Source organism: Aphelocoma coerulescens, chromosome 5 (assembly GCF_041296385.1).
Source record: "Aphelocoma coerulescens isolate FSJ_1873_10779 chromosome 5, UR_Acoe_1.0, whole genome shotgun sequence".
NCBI classification, from domain to species: domain Eukaryota; kingdom Metazoa; phylum Chordata; class Aves; order Passeriformes; family Corvidae; genus Aphelocoma; species Aphelocoma coerulescens.
In genome coordinates, this window is record NC_091019.1 from 30,723,357 (window position 1) to 30,751,070 (window position 27,714).

At 38.2% G+C, this 27,714-nt stretch overlaps 1 protein-coding gene across 1 annotated transcript in view; it reads left to right on the forward strand.

Annotated features, from left to right (window-relative positions):
- LOC138111519 (stAR-related lipid transfer protein 9-like) overlaps positions 1–27,714 on the forward strand; it is a 77,713-nt gene that overhangs the window by 23,549 nt on the left and 26,450 nt on the right. Inside the window, exons 4-8 of the mRNA XM_069017448.1 lie at positions 18,575–18,691; positions 20,643–20,675; positions 20,763–20,824; positions 21,365–21,477; positions 27,349–27,418. Coding sequence (XP_068873549.1) covers positions 18,575–18,691; positions 20,643–20,675; positions 20,763–20,824; positions 21,365–21,477; positions 27,349–27,418 — 395 coding nt within the window. The remainder of the gene's footprint in view (positions 1–18,574; positions 18,692–20,642; positions 20,676–20,762; positions 20,825–21,364; positions 21,478–27,348; positions 27,419–27,714) is intronic.

Here is a 27,714-nt window from a genome sequence, read left to right on the forward strand (position 1 = left end):
CTCCAAGATCATGTAAGTCTGTGAGTTCTATAGTCACTGGATAGAAGGATGTTGATAGACTTTTGCTGGGAGACTGGGCCAGTTTGGAGATTTGATTTTCTGGGTGTGAGGCTTTATTTTCTTTCAGCAGGCAGCTTGCATATGAAAGATTTTGTTGGGTAGGATTATGCTAGCACTGAATAGTGAGATGTGTTTATTGCAACAGCTGTGATCAAGTTCCATACAGCCAGTTTGTTTATCTCTGAAAATGAGCCATGTTTCTGACATGTTGGAGGCATGAGATTAGACTTGCATGAATAAGTAGCTGAAGTCTGATAAACCTAAACAATATGCATGTGTCCAGTTTCACTGTTTATGAAAGTGTTTGGTATGAACAGCAATTGTTCCTTTATATTATAGCAAAAAGCAACCTTTCCCTTTTTTCTGAGTTTGTGCTCACTTTATTTATCTTCAAGAGTAGCTGACTTTTATATTTTTCTGTTAACTAAGATGATATACCTCAGGGAGATAGTTTGTGTGGCCTTGAACACAAACTGAATGAATCATCATTTTGGCTGTATCTGAGCTCCTGCATGTTGACTCCCTATTCAGCTTTGTTTTTAATCAACAAAAAAGCCTGCCCTTGAGACCTTGTATATGAAAAACAAAATTAACATCTACATTCACTTGTGGCTTTTCTGACAAAGTAGTTTCTGATGGCAGTTCTATGTTGCATAAGACAGAGTGAAGGTGAATAATTTTATTCACCTAAATTAATTCAGCCTAGAAGTGCTTACAGGTATCCTCAGAACATCAAAACCAAAATTCTGAGTGTCAGTTTAGGTTTCCTTACCCTCAGATATACACACCAGTATGGGTAAGTTCTTACTCTTCATAGCTTCAGTGTTACAATGTTAGGACATTCTCATCTGAAGGAGGGGAGATGATGTTCTGTATTTTTAGATTCGCAAATGTATTTTGAGGGATGTCTTACCAGATTACATCACTGTCATGTGAAATAGTTGATTAATAAATTTTGGGTGGACCATTTGAATCAATCCTTGCTGGATAGGTCACATTCCTGAGATGCTGAATGGTAATGAATGTTTTTCTCCATTGATTGGAGGGGTTTTTGTGTGTGCCTGTAAGAATTTACTGCTTTCAAATTACACCTAATAGAGTTAAAATACGTCTCAGCTTCTGTTCTGTCATTATTACAAGTGTTTTCCATTTTCAGCCATCCCTTTCCTGTACACACATATGTGAGTTAGAGCATGTACATGGATTGTATCATCAATAGTTAGTGCTTTTATGGTGTTGTTGGCAGGTCATCTTGTGAAGAGTCAAGTCTCTCGAAAGAGCATGCGCCTCATCCCATCCCACGTGACAGACCTACATATAAAACACCAGGTCTGAAAAATTATTCTAACAAACTATGAGGATCCAGACCAAAATGCATTCAAGTGGTCTAATTTTTTTTATGTTTATGGATTTTTATTTTATTATGATTTCATAGATAAAGGTGTATAACTAGCCTTCTCTAATTAGTGTTGGAGAACTGGAGAGAGAAAATGGTAGGGAATTGTTTATTCAATAGACATACTTTCAAGGAAGCTTATATTTGTCATTTTCACACGTCATTTTGAAGAATTGCCTACATCTCTGAATTTTGTTTCATTTGGAATATGACTTAAAAAGAAGAGCCCAAATTGGTGCAAGACTGCTTTATGCTTTTTGGTTTGGTAGCTCAAATTTTCTGAATCCATAAATGTTCTGCAGGTTTTGTCTCGATCTTGATTTTAATAAAAGATCTTTCATGATACGTTTTAACTGGGCTTCAGTAATTCATCATCCATGAAAGAGCCAATTGCTTTGGAGAGGAGCAGAACAAAGGGAGAAGGCATGTCTCGTGTTAGGTTTTGCTGAGTGTGTCTTGTAATGATAGCAGAAAGTGAATTTGAGTAACTGCTTGTAGATTTAGGAATAAATAAACACTTTTTTGCTGGAGCATCAATGTGGAAAGCTTTATGGGTAAAATACATGTTGTAATCTTCACTGTGGAAAAATGAGATTTCCTGATGAATTTTAAAAGTCAAAAACCTCTGAGCAATGGTTCACAGTCTTTTGAAGCAAGCCCTTTTGGGACAGTCTATGACCAGGACAGTAAAGACCACAATAATCACTTTGCCACATGACCAATGAGTAACCTGAGTCCTAGAAAGAATGATCAAAAGCTTCCTTACATAATGTCCCTGAAAGTTTGGCGTCCCTTCCATGGTGTCTCCCAGTCCTTTTGGGACAGGGGAGGTGCATCTCTAAGTTCCATCTGCAGAATAGAAAAGTGCTCCTTTAGCTGTTGGCATTGTGGTGCACATGTGCTTCACTTGGGCTTTGGACCTGTACCTGCCCACACACACCATCTCCAGGACCTCCTTGTACAGAGGCAGTGCTGATGGTGATGGGTAACTAAGATTACCCCACATCGTGCGTGCCATGCATGAAGTCATCATGCTGGTTTAGTAAGTAACGGTGTTCTAAGGCTATTGTTTTCCTCAGTCTCTCTTATTTTGGTGCTCTTAGTTGCATCCTGTTTCTTAATGACTGAAAGTAATGGCCAGTGTAGTTCCTGAGTGACTAATGTATTTCTTATTGAGGTGTGTTGTAACCTGTTTCCTAATGGAACACAAGTTCTGCTTTGAAATGTGTGACTCTCTGGATTCACTGATTACCTAAGCAAAGTCTGAAACATACTTGCTTTTGCCTTTTTTATGGTTTTCCTTTTGGCTTTTTATTAGAAGGAAGAGCATTTCTCATAGCTGTTTTAAAGTAGGAGAAGAGATTGACTCATACTAAAGATTTAGAGAGAAAGTTGATAGGAATTTAACATTAAAGTGGTGATGGTTTTTTCATATTCCAGCACATTCCAATTCCAATTGAATGAAATGGTTTGGTGGAGCTAGTTAGCATTTTAAAGTCAAAAATAATCTCATTTCTGTAATGATTGGGAAATGTTCTAGTCCACAATTTGAGGTTGTTACTTGTTCCTTTTTTATTTTTTTTGACAGCTAACACTGCTTTATCTCTTAGTTCTTTTTAACGTGTCTTATAACTCTAAACCAAGAAACTGAATTTTCAACTCATATTCAGAAAATTAGCAACTGTATTGATTTTTATGAGTGGAGAATGAGATAATTTAAAGCCTGGGCTCAGGTAGCTTTTTATATTTTTTAACTTAAATTTAGCAGAAACTCAAAAGAACTGTCAATGCCTTGAAGATACATTTAGTCTGAAAACAAAGATTTTGGAGGATTGCAAAAACTTGCTTCCAGCTATTCATGTCCTCCTTTACATAATTTCTGTGCATTTGACTCTGCTTGGTACATCACAATGCTTTTATTGTCTCACTTCCTACTGCATGTCATTTGCATAAATTTGTTGCTTATTACAATATATGGAATGTAATCTTTTTCTATTCCATTTATTATGAATGCAAGAGGCTTTCTGCAACCGAATTTCATTGGCATGTTGGGTTGAAAGAGGAAGCAAAAGAGATTGGAAGTTCATTTTTATTAGAAGGTCATCTTTTGCTCCTCATTTTAATAACCAAGAGTTGATTTCCCCTCCCCCCCATAGCAAACTGAAGCTGTATCTGTAAAAGTCCTACTTCATGACAGGGAATCTTCCATGAGCACTGCAGCTTGGTCATCCATAGTGCTAAACTGTTAGAGTGGTTCCTGGTGCTGTTTGGCCTGCGATAGCTGGTACTTCTTATAATGATTTGTAGGCACAGCCCAGGAACTGGCAGGGACCATGAGCATTCCTGACTGGCAGTTTTCATGTGGCCACCCTGCTTTGGAGGCTGAGAGTACTTGATAGTCTGAACATGGGCTGTTCCGTGCCATATGGGCTGGGCATGTTTAAATTGCTGGTGATGGGAACTGGCTGAAGAGTTGTTACCAGTAGGTGGGTTAGGGGTGGAGCGTTAATTACAGGAGCTGAAGTTTGTTGCATGCAGTTTGGCACCTTTGTTTTCATAGCTATGCTTCATATTGAGTATCAAGAAATCAAGAACAATTTTTTTTTAATATGTGGTCCACAAGATAACTAGCAGCATGCACACTGTAATGTTCTTCTGGGGCTGATACAGTTGGGAAAGAATCTGTAGCTTTCTTGCAGTCAGACTCTGCTTAACAGGTTAATTTCTAAAAATGAGGAAAAAGGATTCAGGGAGAGAAATTATTTGATAACAGAAATAGAGGAAACAATGATACATCTAGAATAATATTGTAAAAGTGTGCTTTTAAAAATCCTTTTCAAGTCAGGCTTTGATTTTTTTCAAAGTGATCGAGGGACTAATAAAAAAAAAAGAAGTGTTAGAAGTGAAATGTTTTAAATTGTACAGTTCACTGTGCTACTTTGACCTGTTTGGGCAGCTTTGATCAAAGCAAGCAGCCCTTTTTAAAAAATTTGCAGATACTGTGCCCTTCTTTTGCTTTGAGAGCAGTGTATTACAGATCTTGAATGTAAGAAACACCCAATGCTTCTGTGAAGTCATTACACTGAAAGGAGAGAAGTCTGCACTGAATTCCCAAGGAGATGGATGATCATCTTAAACAGCGCAGCTGTCTGGAAATCACCTATCAACTTCAACATGGGGTCATTATTCAATACTCTTTTGAAAAAGAAACAATATTCTCTAGGAACTGAATTTCTAGCTGAGGCAACTGTTACCTACCTAAAAGAGAAGACAGTGCAAGTAGAAATATAGATTAATAGGTTGTCATATTCGAGAACATTCTGAGGTTTTATGTGAACCTGTCTCTTTCTGAATCAGTTAATCATAATAAGACACTTGTATTGAAAGAGGTAAGAGACATGTATTTAAAAATCTATTGATTTAACATATGCTCAATACAATAAACTTATGTTGGGATAGAACTGACAATTAAGTTGCAACTATAAGTGACAAAATTTGTACCTCATTACAGACTATTGTACCAACAAGTTGAAAAGTATATGCAGAAGGGTGGCTAGTTACTTAAACCCTGCAAATGCATTAATGTCGTGCATTTCAATCCTTTTCTGAACCACTAGTGCTCTGCCTCTGCCTATTGCTTGCTCATTTCTTGCCCATTTTAGTGTGCTGCATAGCATAAAATCTTAATGTGTAAAGGAATAAAATTTAATGCATCTTCAAGAGCTTTCAATGCTGAAGAAATGTCTTCATTCTGTCTCATTTTTCTGTATCACAACCTCTTCATGTGTTTTATTAGTTAGAGGGAAAAAAATGACAGTTTTCCTAGACAATCAAATGCGTTCCTCTGAATATTTTTACAGCTTTTTTTTTTTTTTTTTTTTTTTTTACCCCAGAAAACATCATGTCTGAAAGGGAAACTCCAGTATTTTCTTCACAGGCAATGCCTTGCCATAATATTATTAATTTTTTTTTTTGACAGCTTGCCAAAGGGTCTTTGTTCATCTTGGTAATACCACTGATTTAGTTTATTACTGGGCTTGTAATGACACAGAAGTATGTGACCTTAATTGGGACATGGAGATTTCCTTGGTTCTGATGCCTAGGGTTTTTTTACTGATTTTTTAGAAGATCGCCATGTTTAAATTTTTGAAAATGTATGATGTTATCTTTTGCTCTATAGGAGTATTGGGATGGTTGAGGTCTTCTGTATTTTACAAATACTTTTTACAGATGATGTGAATCATCTTGCTTTTTGCTTTATGCTTAGTTAAACAAAGTATAGTATGAACTATTGTACCATCTTCATTGTATGCCTTGTCCAGTTTTTGGTGTGGTATGAAGTGAGCGGGGAAGAGAAGAACAGTGTAAAGCAGTAGTTCTGTCCAGCCTAAGTAATTTCTGCCCCTAGGAGAGCCAAAATAAAGGAAGCTGATACTCTGCAGCTTTCTTTTAATGTAGCATTTCTAGTTAGGTGAGCTGTGGCTGTACATTGCAGCTTTGGCTGTTAATATGCAGCCCCCAGTCCTTGTAAGCTGGAAGTGAACAGAGCCCAATGACCTTGCAAAAGAGCAGAAATAACAATTTACTGAACTGCTAGCCCTGTCAAGCTTCACTCTTAATATATTGTTGGGAGTAGGATGCCAAAAGCTTTCTGTATGAACTCAATAGTCACCTTAAATTACCTCCTGTTGTTTGGAGTCTCCTGGAAACTGCTAAAACCATACAAATTTAGAAAGGACTTTTTTTCCAGAGGATCTCCAAACCATTTTTTATGTTATTTGTTTTTAAAGTTGTGGGACACACCATGGAAAACATTCTCTCTCTTTTTTTTTTTTTTTTTTTTTTTTTACATTAAAAGAAGCCAAACATAAATCTTTAACCTTGAAAGAATTTTTGAAGAGCTGAATCACAGTCAAAAAACTTGCATTTGGGTGATTCTTAATCTTCTCAATGTACATTGAAGTTATATCTGAATTCATGTAAGTGTGAAGATTTTTCCTTCACATCTTTTTTGTGGACATCAGCTGCACTTTTAGTTCAGGCCATTCAGGTAAATGTTTCAAGAGGCAGGCATAAAATTAGTCCCACTGCTGTAAAGGAGTTTACTCAGTGGAAATGTCACTGTTCCCTGCTAATTGCAGAATGGGTGGAGTAGATGACCTTTAAAAGTCCTTTTAATTCCAAGATTCTATTCCAAGAATCATTAGGGTTGGAAAAGACCTCTAAAATCATTGAGTCCAACTGTTAATGTCCACCACCTCGTTCATCACTAGGCCATGTCCCCAGATGTTACATCCACACATCTTTTGAACACTTCCAGGGATGGTGACTCCACTACTTCCCTGAGCAACCTTTTCAGTGAAGAACCTTTTCCTAACATCCAATCTAAACCTTCCCTGGCACATCTTGAGGCTGTTTCTTCTCATCTTGTCCCTTGTTACCTGGGGGAAGAGACTGACCCACACCCTCCTTTCAGGTAGTTGTCCAGACAGGTAAGATTTCCCCTCAGCCTCCTTTTCTCAAGGCTAAACAACTTCAGCTTTCTCAGACACTGATCATAAGACACATACTCCAGACTGTTCACTAGCTCCATTGCCCTTCTCTAGACCCACTCCAGCATCTCAAGGTCCTTGTAGTGAGGGGCCCAAAACTGCACACAGGGTTCAAGGTGTGACCCCACCAGTGCCAAGTACAGGGGGATGGTCACTGCCCTGGTCCTGCTGACCATATTATTGCTGATGCAGGCCAGATGCCATTGGCCATTTTGGCCACCTGGGCACATGCTGGCTCACGTTCAGCTGCTGTCAACCAGCACCCCCATGTCTTTTTCTGCTGGGTAGCTTTCCAGCCACTCTTCCCAAGCTTGTAGTGCTGCATGGGTTGGTTGTATAGGACCCAGCACTTCACCTTGTTGAAGTCACTTCATACTGTTGACCTTGGTCCATCAACCCAGCCTGTCCAGATCCCTCTGTAGAGCCTTCCTGTCCTCCAGCAGATCAGCAGTCCCACCCAACTTAGTGTAATGTGTGAACTGGCTGAGGCTTCACTCAGTCCCTTCATCCAAGTCATTGAAGATACTAAGCAGGACTGGCCCCAGTACTGGGCCCTGGAAAGCACTGCTGGTGACCAGCTGCCAGCTGGATGTAACTGCATTGACTGCCACTCTCTGGGCCTGGCCATCCTGCTGGTTTTCTACCCATAAATCCTGCAAATATTCTAAAAACTGTCCCTGTCAGAAGGCATGTGCTTTTATGTCTTTATTTTCAGTAAGCAAGCAACTGAAATAAAAATCCCTCTGATGATTAAAACAGATATAGTCCTGTTGCCTGAAACTAGCAGGAATTTTTTTTTTCTTTCTGTGAAACACAGAAGTAGAAGCACCTACTGTGGATTACTAATAAGCATCCTTTAAACCTTCTCATATCTCCAACTATGGAGGCATAATTTCTTTTAAATGAGAAACTTTTGCAGTAAAGTGCCAATACTTCCAGTTTGTGCAGTAATATCATAAATATGGTTGTTTATTAACAAAACATACTGCTAAAACTTGGTTAATATCCCAATTTATAAACAAAATATGTGTCTATATGGTAGTCTAGAATCAGGTTACAGGTTGGTTCCAATAAGTCTCATCACTGCCATTGTAAAAAACTGAAATTTGAGGTACAGTTCAGACCGAGCACTAGTGAGTTCCATGAGCACTTGCAAGGTTCCCCCAGATTAAATTCTGCCAAATACAGGAAATTTGCCTTTAGAAGCATGATGTGAAGCATGTTGGGTTTGAGTACCATAGAAATTCAGTTGTTGCTGATAGTTTTACAAATAGAATATGACTTGTAGAATTTCTGCTGACATTTTAAAAGAATTATTGAGATATATAACTATTTTCAATGTCATTGCTTTTGTTTAATTTTTACTTTCTTTTGGCCTCCTGTATGAAGGTGAAAAACTGAGCTTATTGCTAGGGAAGTATATTTTATAGGCTTAAGAATTGTTTTCCAGTGTTGAAATTTTAAGAGCTGGTGATCTAATAGCAAAAATATCAACTTAAGCTAGATGACACGTGGAAAGAGAACACCCATTTCCAGCTGAAGGGGAAAAAAAGCAGAAATCTGTCTTGATAGTGTCATTGTGCTGTTATTGTGCATTGTCTGAGTATTGCAAACAATTGTTAGCCCTTACTGAACTACTGAAAAATTTAAATCACTACTTTTTTCCTTCTACCTCCTTGTAATAAAGTCAAGGACCAACCTTTTTTCCATCTCCACCAGTTATTTTCAGTGACACAGATGAGAATTGATATTTGTACCTGCTGTCTTGTACAAAAAAAATTAGTAAATTAGTAATTTTATGTTGTTTTTCTTTACTTTCCTTTCACATGGAAACACAGACATCCGCTAATGACCTGGGATCTTAGCCAAGAGCTAGCAGTGGTGGGAGAAAATGCAGGATATTTATAACTTCATTATAATCCATTATTTATTCCCTGCTCTCTTCATTGCAAGAGAGATATCATTGAGTATTAAAAAAAAACGAAGAAAACCAAACATTTAACAACTCTCATGGTATTTATTTTGCTCATTTTAAGAGGATATCAGTAAAACTGCTCTGCCTTTTTATTACTTTTTTTCAGTAGTCATTCAGGCACAGATAACGATGGTGTCACAATATTTAAAGTGACAATGTACATTATTTTTCTGGCAGGAAGTAATATCTGGGGCAGGGGAATGGGATGTCTAAAACATCTGGCCCAGGTGGAGTAAGGCACTGTGATTGCAGGGAATATTGTGTTGCTTCTTCTAGCTGTGACATTAACCTTTGCTAGACCTTTAGAAAAGCTGAAGATTTTCTCTTCCCCTGTGGTTCTGTTATTGAATGGTCTGGCCCAGAATTCACTCAGGGAAAAGTTTTCCTTCATGGAGTATTGCTGGCACTGGCCTAAATCACAGTGTTATTCTTCTGCTATTGAAGATGCACAGCACAGAAATTAAATCTGTACCTCTGACATCCAACCCAGCACAAAGGATGGAGCAGCACTCAAACCTGCAGCCCCAGGTTCTTGGGACAGAGAAATAAAACCACTTAGTTGCTCCTCTGCTTATTAAGTGGTTTGTAGATAGTGTTGCAAGTTGTGTGCAGCTAGATATTTGCTTCTAATCTTCTCCTTTCTTTCCCTAAGGATGCTTATTGAAGTTTTTATCTAGCTTTAAAGACCCCAAAACCACAAAATGCTATGTGTTAATCCTAAAGTATTAATTAACAAAGCCAAAAATTGTCATGTGTTTTTCAGTGTAGAAAGCTTTATTATGACAAATATAACTGGACTGAGCTAAATTAATATTGATGTAGTGTCAAATGCTGTGGGGTTTGGATTATATGGCTGTTACATAAAAACTGCTCTTCTGTAAATCAGTGGTAACACAATAGGAATCCCTGTTGGAAAGGAAAAGAGATAAGAGAGGTATGTGGTTTTGTACAGGTAGATGAAAATACATGAGTTGATGTTTACAGTAGAATACCAGCAATTTTATAAAAAAGAAAAGAAAAAAAGAAGTAGAGAGTGGAGTTGTGCCTTTGGTGATGAAGCAGTTTAGAACTTTTAAAAGTTCAGGTTCTATCAGAACATTTATAAATTAGACTGGTGTGATAAGACAGATTTTTTCCTTTTTCAAAATGAGAGATTTTTTTAATGAGTGAGTAAGGTGTATTTTCATGATTGTATAATTCAGCGATAAAATGGCAGGAATGTAAAGCAACCACTCAGCCTAATCAGAATCCAATATTCTCCCTCCTGCTGCCCCCAGAAGAACAATAGGTTTGTCACATAATCTCTGTAACTTTTTCTAGTATTTTTATGGTTTCTCCTAAATACCTTAATCAAGCTTGAACTTTTATGCTGTTAAATTTAGTGTGTGTGTGTATGTACATTACCACACAGAGCAGACAGTTCTTCCACTGGAAGAAATCACAGCTGATAAGATGAACAAAGAAATCATTGTTGTCTCCCACAGGGAGAATTAAAGCACAGAGGATTTAAGGACACACAGGAAGTCTGTTGGCAGAGCCAAGAACAGAACTGTCTCTTAAGTTCTGGTGCAAAGGCCTCTGCCACGGGCCAAGCTTCTTGAGCTGGAGAGACGCCGTCCCTTTCACTGCCCTGCTTCCGGTTGGACTGGGAAAAAGAAACTGAAAAGGCAGGATAGAGAGAAGGAAAAGAAATAATCCTAGTTGTGAAGCTGTGGCCTCTTGTTAAGAGAGAAAAAACGGTCCCAAACTAACCAACCGATGCCTTCCCCCCTTCCGCTTTATCCCATTCAAACCAAGAAGTAATGTTGCTGAAGTAATCCAAATGTCACAGCAGAGGGTTCAGTGCAACTGAGCAGCATAATGTGCCTCCCTTTGCTTGTGCTTTCTCTGGCCATGTACAGAAAACCCTTCGGCTGACATTTGTTTAATATTCGTTAAGAGAAAACACATGCAGGAAAAGCTTTGCATTATTGGAACAACCCTCTAGATTTGTTTTTGCATATTCCTTCCTTGCATTCTCTTTCAGCCTTTTTATTTAAATTAGTCTTGAGGGGTTTGTAAAGGCTGTGGGATGAAGGCTTTCATTATTTTGGCAGGAATTTCTTAGTTCTACATAATTCTATTTCATTAAGTATTTTTTTCACCTTAAATCTGAGTCTTGGATGCTACATTTGAGATGTAGCAGAAATTTAATTAAACACAATTTAGTTGTAACCCAAACAACAACAGCTCGAGGTGGGCGGGACTCTGGAAGGAAAACACACCAAATAAGAGATGCAGCATATGTGTAGTTCATAGTGGAGACTGAGGCAGACACATAGGTACTGCAGCACTGAGCCTCTTCAGTTACTCAGACTGCCCTGACCTATTGGCTGAGAGTGATTGTGTTTGTATAGTAAATAGCAGCACCTTTTTTATACTAAGTTCATTTTGTAGCTGCATCTGCTGCAGTTGTCTTGATACTCTGGAGCTTTCTATCTACTGATGAGGAAGTTTTCTGTTCTGTTTGCATGGCAAGTCTTTAATGGAAGTCAGGCCATTGAGTTTTTACAACATTTATAAAGTCATTTGTTGGTTCTATGTTGAAAAGTAGCTGTTGGCTGTGTGTCTTGCTTCAGTTTCATCTTTTCCACTTTCATTAAACTATGGTATTTTAAAGGCTGTTTTTAAACTGTGCTGTGCAAGAAAATAATTGTCTTTTGATTTTGGTCCTGGTTATTAGCTGTGGGAATTTACTTTAGTGTTCTAACTTTAGCCTAATGTTTTACAGTAGAACTGAATTGCTTCTAGTGAGTTGTCAATGTTGATGCTTGTGGACTATGCCTGTAACAAGTAGCAATTTTATTTATTCAAAACTCTTTTCTTTATTCCTGAGGTTTTTTGCCTTTACCAAATAAAGTCTCTTGAAATTTCTGAGGTTCCTAAGCTTGGTTTAGTTTCCTAATATTACTGTTATACATTGACCACTTCAGGCATTGGCAAAAAAGAAAACAGGTACTGTACAAATAAGAATGATAAACTATTCTATTCTCTTGTTGCTCCTAAAAGTTGTATCTTCCTCCTTCTGCTTTCTCCTCCTTTCCCTCTGCTTCAGTCAAAGTTGGTCCTTGTTTGTTCATTGTTCTCAAAGCAAAATGCAAGTATTATTTTCCAGAAATTACTTAGGGAAAAAAGCCCCAAGTGCCAGAAAATGCTTATTTATTAATATTGATCCCTTACATTTGCAAACTTGGCATTACATGCTGTCCCTGGAAGTTTACTGGATTTTTTTTTTTCAGGTGACTCTGAAACTTGGCTTGAGTGACTTGGAAAAACATTCAGTTTCCCAAATTATTAAGCCCCAAAGCATAACAAACAATTTACTGTCATTTAAAACTTTTCCTTTTTCTTTCTTCTTGCAATACAGGTTCTGATTGGATTAAGAAAGGAAAGTTTTATGCTCAGGAAATTTATATTGCTGGACCTTTATTCCTAACAGAATGACCCCATTATCTTCAAAATTAAAGCATTTATTAGTTCAAGAGGGACACAGTCAGAGAATAAAGAGAGCCCATTCCACTTAAAATGTAAAATATGTGTTTGTTGTCATCAGCAGTCCTAGTTGTGTATCTGTTCAATGCATAGTAACTCAAAGAAAAGTCAAAGGTACTGATACTAACTGGGCCTCGTGTTATAAAGTCAGTAGCATTAGTTTGAATCTCATGCATTAGAGAAGAGTTTAATTATCTCCAGCCTTTTGGAGGAACAAAAGAAAATCTGACAGTCAACACGCTTGTGTCTGTCTGTGTGTGTGTCACAGAGAGATTATAGATTCAAGGGATTATCCACAGGCCATTGGTTTTATAATAACTGAGAAGTCAAAGAATATAAAAGAAAAAAAGTCTTCATGATATACACAGGCAATTGGGAGAAATAGAATATGCTAAAACTTTTGTTTCAAAATTAAATAGGCCTTTTTAAAAAGAAGAATTTGGAAACAAAAGGCTTCACACTTTTTAACATCCAAGCAAAAATTTCAATGTAAACTAAAGTCCCAAATCATTACTGTTTGTAAAAAAACCCCTGAAAATTCTTTCACTTATGGTAAGTAACTGGATATGCTCCATGCTATATTTTACTTCCTAGCTGTAGAACAAAATATATTCCAGAACAAAATATAGTCATCTGTCTGCTAATGCATTTTTATACACAGACATGCAGGTCTAATGTGATAAAATGTGATACAATCTCAGGCTAATAAATAAGGTATTTTTCAGTATCTTGAAAATTCATTATTTAAGAAAGATGTAAAAAACCCACTATAGATTTTGACTTTTAATCTAGCAAAGGAGAGCTGAGAGAAGATTTCTGATGGTGCTATCCAAATGGGAAAGGATCAGAACAGATTACTGCTCGCCTCTTATAAATCTCCTGGTAGTGAAAAAGATTGTTATGCTTATTACCCACTAACCTAATTACAAAACATGTTTCCAGTTTGTAAAACGGAAGAGTTTTACTATTTTAGTATTGTGAAACTCACTTTTTTAAGGTTTGTGCAATGGGGAGAAGAAATGTCTTCTGTCACTTGGTTATCACTGTTTCTTTGGACAGGTGGTATCTTTCTCTGAAATCTCCTCAACTCCTCCAATATTTTTATCTTTTGGTAAGACAAGGTGCATTTCCAATTAATATTCTTGATATATCATTTTTTAAATGGTCTGTGTGGAAAGGTTAAAATTCTCAAGCACTCTTGAAAAATCAACCGAAAACCGTATCTCAGTTTGTTCTATCACATTTTGTTTTCTTTTGAATTGAGTAATAAATCCTGATTTTCTTGTCAGGGTAACCTGATACTAACTGCAATTTCTTGGTGTGGATTTACTTTGTGTTCCATGCTGACTTCAGTTCATACTTAATGATTTTTCATTTTGAAATGGGTTTGAGAGGTTATTTGCAGAGTGGCATGTTCATTTAACCTGTAATACATCTTATTTCAAAGAAAATAAATAGTCCATCTTTCTGGTCTTCAGTTTTAAATAGGATTAACTCAGTGGTGATGATTGGACAGTTGTCTTAATGCCCTCTCATAACCTTTTCCAGAAAGGTATGGGTTTTTTTCACTATTTGCACCGTTGACAAGTAATAAATTGTAGAATATTTCACAGATCACCATGGGATATGGACCACATACAGCTGGGCAAGTGCAGGGAAAGGACACGGCAAAGCCAGTTAGGGCTTTGTTGAAAGACTCATTCTTGCATGGAGCAAAGTGAACAGTGCCAATCACGCAGAGCAGCCATGCAGGGAATACATCGTTGTCTCAGCCAAGTGGTGTGTTCTCTGCAGGATGCCATATCCAACCCATGTTCTCTGAAAAACCTCATCTTCCTGAAGTTTCATTTCAAATGTGAGACTTGGAAGAATCCCAGAAGAATCTTCTTTTCCCTGCCACCCACACCTCATGATCAACAAAATCTGTGATTTGTCTGTTATATCATGAAAAATGTTAGTACATATGCCCAGAATGATTAATTAGAGGTCTTTTTGTATAATCTGCAACTGTTATTGCTGATGGGTATTTGGACTAATGCCTCTGATATTAGAAAAAGCTTTGATTTCAATTACTCTCCTTCATTTTTAAACAAGTAATAAATTCATTTCTATGCTTCACTCACTATTTTTTCTGCAGTACACTAACACAGAGACTTTTATGACTAAATTGAGACTATATTCAATTAAATTAATTGTAATTTATCCTCACAAAAGGAGAAAGAGTAATTTACCATAAAGAACAAGAACTAAACAGTACAAATCAGCTTTTAATAGCAGTTCAGTAAATAATTTTTTGAAATGCTGATGCATTACCATCCTAGGGTTATGTCACTGTTTTCAAAGTATCCAGTTTTCCTTGTATTGTATGTCTTCTCTCAAGACCTAATTCAAAAAGGTCTGATTTGAAACATATTTGAATTAAAATGTCTGAATAGCCATGTGTCTCGGTTTGAAAGACAGGTGTCTGCTAAGGAAGGCAGAAGCCCCCCTTGAAGTGGCAGATATAACCCCTTTCCCCCTGAGTTATTATGATTTTGAAATCAAGGGTCTTTAGGCAAAGATGTGGGAAATAGGAATAACAGTTCTTTACTATATATATATTTATAGATAGATAGATAGATATATAACCAGTCGAACAAAACAACAACAACTATGACAATAACAGCAAACACAAACCCAGTCCCAGCCTTCTCGGCTGTCAGGCCCTTTCCCCTCGGGTGCAGTTCCGCTCGCAGCCGACAGGGATCGCTGGCGGCTCCCGGTGAGCAGGGCAGGTGCGATGGTTCCCCCGTGGCTGCAGGGGGCGCTCCGGAGCGAGCTCGGGGAGCACGCGGCACTGGGGCCCTGGGATCCCGGGGAAGGGTGGAACAAAGGCTTCACAAACCGCTGGGCAGCCGGTCCTGGACTCCCGGAACAGCAGGCTGGAAATGGCAAGGCCGGAGCGGCAGGCACAAACACAAATCCCGGGTGGCAGACGAGATGTATCCAAAAGGGGAACCCCCCGGGGCTCCAGGCAGGCAGGGTGAGCACGGCTACAGCGTAGCGAAGGCTCGAAACAGCAGCGGTGCAGGGCGGCCCCAGCCCCAGCCTCCAGCAGGGCAGGGAAAGCAGCCTTGGGATCCCGGTGTTGTTTCCAGCAGAGAGGAAAGACGCCGAAAAAACGGGAACCAGCAGCTCTTCTCTCCACGGCTTCTCTCTCCAGACGCTGAGAGCGAACTCCCAACACGCCCAGGTGAAACAAAGAGTAGCTAGGCCCACCCCACCCCCAAAAACGGGGTGCTTTTGTCTTTCTTAAGTATGGTCATTTGTCCCCTAGCAACATGCATATGGGAGAAAATTCCTCTAACAGAAAAAAACTAGGACAAAACTAAAACCCCAACACCATGTGTATTTAATACAGAGTAAATGTAACAGCTTTAACTGAGACTTTGGAGTTAGAGGCTCTTCTTTCAGAGAGTCCAAGGTACTCTTGGAGAGAGGGTGTGCCCAATAAATTGCACAGTTGGCTTAAATTGCCAAATTGTTCTAAAATCACAAGGAGTTTTATGAGCACTGGTGAGAACGTCCCACGATTTTCTACTAATGGATAGCATTATTCCTAATTTATGTATAGGAAGATTGAACGATGAAAATGTTAAATGAGTTTAACAATGTCATACAAAAGTTTCAACAACAAAGCTAGAAGTAAAATGCTGTTCTAAAATACCAACTTCAATGTCCAGATGACATTGATTGAAAGCTGAAATATCCTGAAAGCTTGCCCTGTGTGAAGATTTCATTTTATTATATTTAGCTCAGTTACTAACTCTGAAAGATCTGTGAACCTTCAGAAAGGAGGACAGCTCTTAATGAGGAGACTTTCACAGAATCTAGATAATTCTCCAGGCTGCATTTATCCCATGTGAAGTATGGGTTTCTAAATTGATATGGAGTCATCCAGCTGGTTTTAGTACAATGAGCCATGCGAAATTCCTGAATTTATTCAATGTTGATATTCTGAAATGGGCACAGTATTGCCTTGCTCCCCTTACTTTAAGATAATTTATCCTGTAATTTCTTAGTCCTTTATACTGCTTGACTCCAGTCCTGTCAATCTTCAGATCTAGTTCTTGCCATCTTGAATTTAGGTCAGATTCATTCCTCCTGCCCCTTATATTCATGTTCCCAGCTACTGATTTCATTGAGATGCTCACACAGGAAGAACTTTCTCCTTTCAACTTAAGTGTCCTGTCTTAGAGATGTCCTGCAAGTTTTACATGCTAACCAGGTAGGGAAGAGATCCTAGTAGTGCTTCTACTGAGGGAAAGTTCAGTGTTCATGGGAGAATTCACATGAGAATAACTTTGCCTGGACCCTGAGCCCTTTTAACCTCTGTGCAGGGCTTCTACTTGCTTGATAGTCCAGTTTGCTGCTCACAAGCAAATGTGTGTGTGCTCAGAAGCACCCCTGCCCTGAATCCCTTGGCTGTCAGCTTGAACTCTGCTCTCAATTAATATTCCGTACCTTAATACTCCTCACGTTAAACATTCCTTGATGAGTTTTACACAGCCCTGCAGACCCCACTCAAATATCCCAAGTTCTCCTGTTTCTTTTTTTCCCCCCAGCTTGTTGACTATGAAACTCCACTTCAGTTTTTTAATGGCCTCCAGTAGTGACTGGAGAGTTTGTCTCTATCTTTTTTTTTAATCCCTTGTCTATTACATTTGAATCCCTGTGTTTTATTCATGGCTTTCTTTGTATGCTTTGAATGGAAAAGTTCCTTGAGCTGATAATCCTAGTGAAGCAGATGCTCTGACATGCCACATACCCTTACAAATACAGACTACAGGGGTAGTCAAATTTTGCCAAATAGGAATGATTTTGATTCTTCAGCTGGAAATTAGCATCTTGTCCTAGTTTGAGCTGAAATATGATCTGAAAATTAAAGTCTCAGGAGAGGATTTTCAATCTGTTTTCTGAGCAGTTTAGGTAAAGTAATAGCTATGAATTTTTTTTTGTTTGTTTTTTTACTATTGGTTTTTGTATCATTTTTAGTACATTTATCTGTCCACTGGAGAAGCAATTGACCTGGCAATGGATGCGATTTCTCAGCGGTAAAACACTGAAATCCTATGCATCTGTCCCTATATACTAGCCAGCTTTCTGTGTTGACAGCAAAAGCATTAATGCTTGTACCATCTCTTTTGCAAGGCCAAAGTATGCAGAGGGGTTGGCAGCCTGCCCACTGGAACCTTTTGATCCACAATACACTTCCTGGCAAACATTACTAGGTGTCCTTTCAGCTGGTCTAGGGCAAGGCTTTGATGTCCTGAGAACGTGGTCTCAATGTGGGTCACCTGTGGATCCAAAAAAAAAGGAGCAGGGAAAGTAGAAGGAATGACTCTTCAGATCTTGCTGTATGGGTAGTTTGGCGGTGTTGGCCCAACTTTAGGAGCCACAGTAGGGCCAGTGCAAGCTTTGGAAGTCCTGAGAGGCTGACACTCATTGGTGGTAACAGGTCCTGGCCCTGTAATACCATGAGCAGAAAAAGGCACGTCCCTGTGTGTTTGGTGTGAAGAGAAAATAAAGCATGAAGCCTTTGGTGGTGTCACTTACTGACCAGGTGGGTCAGATAGAAATACTGCTTGGGTGAAGTCTGCATGCAGACTTTGCTATGCTTCTGACCTGTATTTTCAGTGCCAAACTAATGTCATTGCATTAAAGAGCCTTGATCATGCCTTTCTGTCAAATTTATGATGAGAACTGTAAAACCTTGGGGTAGGGAAGATCCTCAAGAATTCACATAGTCTGAATATAAAACAAGAGATAGCAGGCAGGGAAGCATTTAGACATTACTGCTCCTTGTCAGCACTATGCTTGGCATAGCAGTGTCTTAAGGAAGCTCTAACAATGAATGCTGAGCACTTAACATTGAGTCTGAGAAATTTGGAATACAAATGTGAAGATCCTTGTTCCCATGGAGTTATTAAAGGAGCAAGATCTGCAAGTAATGCAGTGTGTTTACAGGGAGACATATTGTTCATGGACTGTTTTATTGGTCTTTTCTCTTGGTCTTTTCAGGTGTTCCAGGACCTTGGCACTTCTGTGTTGTCTGGTGCATTTAAAGGATACAACATCTGCCTCTTTGCATATGGACAGACAGGTTCAGGAAAAACATACACAATGATGGGAACACCTGTGAGTTACACCATTCATTTTAAACTTAGGCTTGAGGGCAGGATATCCAGCAAAAACAGCACTTTATTTTTAAACTGTGGTGTGGTGCTTGTTGATCAGAATGCTTATACATGTTTTACTTGGTATTTAAATGTATAAAATGAGAGCTTGTACATTTAGGTGAAAAACAGAGTATCAGGGAAAAATGCTAGAAAGCACGGTGTAATTTAAATATTTATTATTAGGTAGTCTGCTTCTTGCTACATATGAATCTTATCACAAAGTTAGAGGACAAAAAAAAAAAATCAATACGCCAGAATAGTTCTGGGTTTTAGAAACTGTAGCTCAAGATAATACACAGTACTCATTCCTATGGGATATTTTGGCAGTCTAAACTATGCTGAAATTAAGTTATTTTCACAAATAAAACCAGATACAATTCACAATAATAGTTTTGTAACAGGCTTGATTATTTGCTTAGAATATTTGACCTGTGGAAAGTAATACTTCCAGTTTTGACGTGCATTTGAATGGAGTTTACAGAAGCTGTTACATTTTAAGATTGTCTACCAGCCATCACCTAAAGTGCATTTTAGTCTTGCTACTCAGATTGATGGAGTCAGTTGATGATTTCTGGTGTTTTGCTGCAACACAAGGCAATTCGATTTTTATCCACGAATATTCTTAGCTGTTGGTGAAACATGCTGCTAAAAAGGAAAAAAAAAACCAAAATAGTTTGCTTAAGTGGACCAGTATTTTCTACATCCACAGGATTCAATTTTTAAGGTGAAATAAGGGCAAAATGTATTTAAACCCCAAAGATAAGAGGCCTGTTCTAACATAGTTGTTTTTTTGACAAGAGTTTGGATTTTTAAAATTTTATTTTCTCAATAGACATCAACAGTATTTAGTAGGATTTAGATACATTATTACCAGACTGTCTATTAATTTTTTGTGAAATCAAGCTTTATGCCATGAAAGCCTGAAGAATTGTTAAAATTTGGGTTAATAGATGGCAAACTAGGATATTTGTATTACCCTATTTTGAAAATATCTTAGCAATTCAGAATGGCCACGACTTGAAGTTATCATTATTTCCAAGGAAATTTCTGGATGTTGTGTTTCTAAGTGATTTCTTGCTTAAAAATAATTTCTTTCTCTGGTGCAATACTGCTTTGTTCTGATCTTTAATAACACATATTCACTGTGATACACTCTTCCAGTGTTTGGTATAAACTGAACTTTTCTCCGTGGTGGTCCACTTGATGAACCTGGATTTTCTTCTCTTAACACCGTTTCAAGGGTGTCTTCTAAAAAAGCCTTTCATGCTATTCAGCAAGCAGAATCCACCTAAGCCCTGGTGTCTTTCCCAGGGTGTGTTGGCACTGCAGTCACTAAAGTGTGAGCAATCATATCTTAAGAAGGGTTCATCACACAAAATCACGCTGTACTTCAGTGCTGTGTAGACGGTTTGGGCAAAATTTAAACCACCTAGTGTGGGTATTGTTAGCAGCCCCATATCCTGTTCTCTCTGAGAGACAAAATTTATAAATCTAGAATATAAAGCTATTCCAAGGCTCCTCTGTGATGCCATAGCATGAAGAAATAGAAGTAGAATAAGGAGAAACAAAAATATTTATGACCAATCAAGCTAGTTTCAGTGTTGGCCTAGCTTCATCTAGACTGCAACACCTCTGACCTAGACATGTCCAGTACCTTTACATCAAACAGCTTTTGGATTTAACCCAAGCCTCTAAGCTTCTCACCAATGCTGTGTACATTGTTCTAAAATTACTTTTGGTATAAATAGCCATGCTGTTCTTCATGGCTGTTTGTGTTGTAATCCATCATACAGTCATTACTGCACTGTGATTCTGTCTGTGACTTATAACTTAGCTTTTGTTTAAAAATAGATTTTGCAAGAGTGTTAGAAAATATATTATTTAATTTTTTTTCTGTTTATTATTTGAAGGCATCCATTGGGCTGACACCTCGTATATGTGAGGTATTTTTTTTTCTTCACTTGCATTTGTTTAAGCAATTAGCTTTTCTTAATGTATTTTAAATTTACATAAACTTTTGGTTTGTGAAGGGCCTCTTTTCAAGGAAGGATGATTACACAGACCAGACAGCATCATGCAGGGTAAAGGTCAGGTAAGTGTGTCACTGTTTTGGACAACAATATGAAAACTTCTAACAATGTATTCCTGTGATCAAACAAAGTAAAGACTAGTTTATTTTGTTTCTGTTTCCTTAGATGATAGTGGTTTTGGAGCGAGGGGGAAAACATGGAGGAATTATGAGAAAGTATTGGGCTTAGTTTTCCATCTGAGTATCGTTCTTGGATGCTGTCTGTTCACCTTTGTATAAACAGCTGAAATAAGAATGCAGTGAAAAGTTACTTCCTTTGATTAACTCCTAAATTTGAGCCATAATCCTACATTCCGGTCTTATTCATTTACATTCCAGTCTTATTCATTGTTCCCTTGGATCTAATAAAGCATTAAGTTTGGAAATCTGGGGATTTGAGCCCATTAGTGTGAAAAATCTATGTAAGAGTCGGTTACATTGTCTAAATATATATATATTTATATATTATATGTATTTATATATTATATAAATATATAAATATGTTTCTCATTTTGGTTTGTTTTTAACTGAGTGCATGTAGCTTTCCTTTTACTTTCTTTTCAGCTTTCTTGAAATCTATAATGAGCGGGTCCGAGACTTGTTAAAACAGTCAGACCGAAAGAAGCCTTACACACTTCGAGTTCGAGAACACCCTGAAACAGGACCATATGTGCAAGGTGAGAGTGGGCTTCACAATTAGCATCAGAACTGTGAGTAAATGTATATCAGGTGTGTATGTATCTTTGCATGTATTCCTGCAATGGTTGTAATTGCTTCTGTTCTTCAAGGGTTACTTTCCTCAAATGTTTTTCTTGTTATATGATCACCCGTAGTACACTGAAAGCTTTGCCCCTGTTATTCTACTGGCTGGATATCCTGCATTGTTTGCCATTCCAGCCATAGGTCATATGGGAGCCATATTATTTTGCTTACTTTTATTTTAAAGAAATACTAACTTAATCAAGAAATCTACCAACATTAGCTCTAAATGGCTTCTCCAGACCAGCCTAAGGTCCCTTCATACCTGTTCCATACCTCAGCAGCAGAATATACACTAGAAAAAAAAAAAAAAGTAGCTAAATTCAACTGTTTGATGTTACAGGGCAGGCCATGAGAAGCAATGAAGAACCTCACCCAAGTGAGAACCTAATAAGTTTGATTTTCCCTCCTTACACTGAAAAAGTACAGAATGGCTAGTATCAGTGCATTAGATGACTAAAAACATCCCAGCCTTCTAAATTCATAGAATCATAGAATTACAGAATCATAGAGTATCCTGAGTCGAAGGGATCCACAAGGGTCATTGAAGTTCACCTCCTGTCCCTGCACAGGACCATCCCCAAGAGTCACACCATGTGCCTGAGAGGGTTGTCCAAACACTCAAAATTTGACAGATTTGTAGCTGTGACCACCTCTCTGGGGAGCCTGCCCAACCACCCTGTGGGTGAGGAACCTTTTCCTAATATCCGACATAAATCTCCCCTGACACAGCTCTGTGCTGTTCCCCTGGGTCCTGTCACACTGGTCACCAGAATGAGGAGATCAGTGTCTGCCCCTCCTCTTCCTCTCACAAGGAAGCTGTAGCCTGCAATGAGGTCTTCCCTCAGTCTCCTCCAAGCTGAACAGACCAAGTGACCTCAGCCACTCCTCATGGCGTCCCCTCCAGACCCTTCACCATCTTTGTAGCCCTCCTTTGGAAGCTCTCTAATAGTTTTGTATCCTTCTTATATTGTGGCATTCAAAACTTGTAACAGCAGCATCTTAGGTAGCTTTGTGTTTTCTAGTGAATCAAAGCTTTCAAAACATGTGAAAGGGAACAAATGAAAATAAAAACATATTTTTTCCCGTTTCAGTTGTCTTTCTTACTTCAGTTCTTACCTTCTTTCTCACTGTTTTTCTACTTCCAGTTTATTTTCAGTTTTGATTGGTGCTTTCACCTCAGGGTCTCATACAGCTTTAAATTGCAGTTTGGCCTTTGGTATTTTGTAAATTGAGTGGCTCCTGGTGTAAAGTTTGCTGGCTACATTGCTGTGTATCTGACCAACAGCTGACAAAAGTCACATCTCAAAATCAGTGCTCCAGTGTAAAATCATACCTAGTTAGCTTTATGGTGGAGATCAGAAGGAAGAGTGTTTTCCAAACTGGGTGTTTGTTTAGAAAGCAAATGCATACATTTCCTTTTCATCTTGCCTTATATCTAGTGGACAGAATTCCAGAGTAGCCTCTGGTATCATTGACTCTGCAACTGCTTGGCTGGCCACCAAGTGGGTAGTAACACCTAGGGAGTACGGACTTAGTACACAAAATGCATATCATATATGATTTTATGGATCCTGTCACATCAGAGCAAATACTGATTTGTCCTGGTTTCTAAATAGAGTTATTGTCTCTGTTTAGTGAATTTCTCTTGTTCTCCCTGGTTCACTTTTCTCCCTCTTTTTCTTTATTATGGCATTACACATTATATGGTTATTCTCCCACCAGAGATTAAAGCAAGATGTGACAATAGATAGAGTGACTTGACTGTGGGATTGGATGGAGCCTGACTGAATGGAGCCCAGATTCCTTGGACGCCTGCTGTATTGGTCACAGTACATCTAACAACCAATGGTTGTTAGCAATTAATTCCTCCTCTCAAAATTTGAAATCAGCACTTGCAAAATGTTGAGCCTTCATGGTCCTGTACACAAGGGCCTATCAGACATTCTGGTTGTTTCAGCTGTGCTTTCCCTGAGCATCAGCATCCTGTTTTAAGGAGGCTTGGATAACAGATGAATTGATGGTCTCATTAGTATGGCAAACATAATTCTTTGAAAAGCAGATTCACAGACATTCGGCTTTGAGGGTTTTCCAAGATTCTCTTTCTACCTGCTTGTTATTGGAGAACTTCATTGTTGATGGAGTACAGATACTAATTATTTTCTTTTAGCAGCTGCTCATTCACCACACAAGAAAAGGTCTTTAAACTGCTTCCTTCCTTGGCAATTTCCATCCCTTTTCTCAGGCCTTATATCTCCAGTGATTCCTTGGCTACATATAATGGAGTTTCCCTGTTTTAAAGAAAATAAACTTATAGCTTCTGCCAGTGGGCTGGCTCGCCTTTTGTCACTGTTTTGTCTTCATCTGGAACCTTCCAGGCCAATTCTGTCACTTCTTTTTCAATTCTATTGTGGCTTTTTTTGTTGTTGTTGTGGGGTTTGTTTGTTTGTTTTTACTGTGCTTTTTTTATTTACTATTTTGAATAAGGATTTTATACTTGGACGCAACTGAAATTTTTGAGTGTAACAATTGTATGATAGCGTTCTGAAATATGCCATTAAAGTTGCCAGTTGATTAGATTTTGTAAACTAAGAGAAAAAGATAATGGCAAAAGATTAACATAAATAATATTTGCCACTTTTGGCCATGGTTGTAAATTCAGTTTGAATAATTTATTTTAGATTATTCACTCCCTCTGTGTGTTATGACAGCCTCAAAAAATAATTCTGTTAATGCCTGTAAGAAAAATTTTATTTTCAATAGTAAGTGTGATTCACATTTTTAGAAAAAAACTGCTCACATGCATGAAAAATGAAGTCATTTCTCTGCTGAAGACATCATGGGGTGTAATTAGATGTTGTTGTGAGACCATGTGAACAAAAGTAATTTCAGGCTGATGAGTCAGTGGCTTAGGGCAACAGATGACAGGTCTTTTGAGATGTGTATACAAATATATACGAATCAATTTGCCTATGTGGTTTGTGCAATTGCGAACTGGGACAGTCTGCTTTACTTGAGACAGCCCTGGTGTCTGTTGAGGAGAGGGACTAATAAAGTGTGATGGAACTGCATTCATTAGCTCACATCAAAAATAAGCAGCAGTGACTTGAATGCAAGTAGCAAGTATAGGCAGCTGGATTTTAATAAGATCAAATTCAAGAAAGCCTCTTGTGAAGAGGTTCACAGCACTGGTACAAAATGCCCTTCTCAACTGCACTAATGTATTGCTGCAATCAAAAATTGCTGAGCTCTGTAATGAGGGTTTTCTACATGCTGAAGTGGTCTTTGGCAGTTTTGTATGTAGTCTCTCTGTGCAGGATCAGAGTGCAAGAATAATATTTCCAGTAGCTAGACAGCTGAAATAAAAATTATCAGCAAGTTTACTAGAAGGAGAGCTTGTTTTGTGTTTCACTTCCAGGCAATTTACTGTATGGGAGAAATGAAATTGGTGAACATCAGCAAAGATCAGAAATCTTCCATTGTTTTCCATAGATCAAGGAAGTTAAGGACTAGCATCTGGATTTGTATCATACTTCTTGCAAGCAATCAGCATTTTTAAGGTTTGCTGACTTTCATCAGGAGCTCCTCAGTGTACCACTAGTTTTAGTTTTGTGTTTGGTATCAGTGACATCCAGAGTACAGTTAGCTGTGGATGAAGAACAGAGAGAGGGGAAAATCAGAAAACTTAATCCCTTTAAGGACACTTAGTTGCTCTGGGCAATGCATTTTCCATTTGCAAGTCCAGTCGGAGAACCCCAGCTCTGAACACTAAGTATCTTAAAAGTTTTCCAGCCCATCGTTTTTCACATAAAGGCTGAGAGATTGTAGCCTTTAAAATGCTGAAAGTGTTTCAGTGCTTTGGATTGGAATCGTTTCAAACTTCTCCCTCACAGATGGTTGCACTGTTAAGGAATCAGCCTCTCTTAAATCAGGAAATGATGCAATCTATTTTATTACTCTGAGACAGATTTCTGGGGGGACATCCTTTCTTGCTCCAAGGCAGATTTCTAGATGAGCAAGTGGTTTTGATATTTCTATGGGACTTGAAAATGACCTTTCTTTTTCTGGCAGCCAACAGAACACTTTGTCATTTCTTTTCAAGCAGCATTTAAAATATTTCATTAACCTTCTTAAAAGGCTAACTGTTTTAAACTCTCTGCTAGATTCACAATTCCAGTGCTTAGGGAAATGTAGGCAGGTAAGAATTTCTTCCATGCCTCCTTTTTATAATGGGGCTTTTATTCAGTTAAGTAAGACCCTGAAAAGGGGTCTGGGAAAACAATGTATGATAGTTTCCATATTCTGCGCTTTGAAGATCCCAGTGCTGCTGGAAAAATAATGGGCCTCTTTCTCAAATGGAAAACGTGATGGCTTCTGGAATTAATGTATTGTAAAGAGACACTAGAGAGCAGAAGAAATACACGTTTGAAAATCATTCTATACTTTTTGTGTGTGCAAGCATTCATGCACGCACACTGCAGTTAGGGGTTTTTTTAAAGTGCGCGTTATCCGAAAATCTATTTTTTTCTTTATGTATATCAGTTGTTAAAGGATTAAAGTAAATTCCCTTCTTTGGCTTAGGTTTTGCTTTCATTTAAAGTTAAGCAAGCTGTTATCATGAAGGGATAAACTCTAACAATATCAGAAGTACCCATTTCAGTCTTGTTGAAGTTCATATTAATCTTGACTTACGTTCTAGCAATAGATAAATTATTTGATCCAAATAAATCAAAAATTTTTTTTAGTACTTTACCCACACTTTCGTGGTCTGTAGTAAAACAAGCCAAACCTAAATATGTGGAGGGAGAGGAAGTTGCCCTGGATTCTGACTGTGAGATAAAACGTTCTGCATTGGCATGTTTTGCTAGCTATGGTATGACAAAGGCTAGCTTCACAACCAGGTGTTTTTTAAGAATCCACTGCAGTACAAATGATAAATAATCCTCGGTGATGAGGCATATTAAGCTAGCTTTATGGGAAATATAAGGCTTTGGAGGATAATTTCGTACGTGCACTGGAATTTGCATTTTGCCAGAAGCTGTCAGTGCCACAGCACAGCAGCACACCGCCCTCCACTGGGCCCCACTTAGTCATGACCACCCCTCCAGCACAGCAGGCTTTGAATGTGGTATTCCTTTCATTTCTTTAGGGGGCTTTCCCCTCCTTAAAAACAAAATCAAATTTAAAAAACAAAAAAGTAAAAACAAAACAAACTGAAAGGAGAAGACAAGCACAGGGCAGGTGGTTCATATCATTATTTGGGGAGATCCTTCAAAAAGCCCTCTGAGGAGAAAAGTGCATGAAGAGTCCCAAGTGCAGGCTACAACCTAGTTAAGTAAGTGGTAAATATTCACAGGGTTTGGTTCCTAATTCTGTTAGTTGCATGAGCAGAGCCATCATCCAGAGGCAATGGCCAAAATCTTCTTTATAGGATCTGTACCTGAGTAGTAGCAGTGACATGGCTGAAAATTTATTATGGAGTTACACTGTTTTTTAAGTACCATTGTTGTGCAGATGGAAAAGTTCTGCTCTTTGAAGGTATGAGGCTTTTTTTTTATATTAATGTTACTGCATTGGAAGGATGAGCTAGGATTTTTTACTTAATTTTTAAAAAAATGAAATAGTTGTGGTTTTTAATAAAATTTACTCTACTTGAGAGACTACTTGTATAATAGACTGTCATCTCAGCAGACCATCCTTATTCTCCTGATGTTGGGTAAATTGTTGGATAAACTGAATGAAACTTCCTGAGAAAGCTAAGTCTTTAACTCTTCTTGAATCTTTGGCAGGTTTGACTCAGCATTTAGTTACAGACTACAAGCAAGTTGTAAAACTTCTAGAGGAAGGAATAGCTAAAAGGTATTTTATATAACAAACCATCTCCATCTGCATTTAACACTTCTTTCACTGTGTGTTGATTTCGTTGATGTTTATTTTATTGACTCTGTTGCTAGTGCTTTGTCATGACAGGGTGTCAGATTTGGTGATCCTGCATATGACATACACATAAGATGTTACCTATCCTCATATTGTCCACAGCAAGAGCTACAAGCACTCATGAAGTTGTTTCTTCAAAATTGATCCCATGCTGACTTACCCACAGCATTCTACCATCTGTCTGTGATAAAAAATGCAAGCCAAGAAAATGTTTTTCT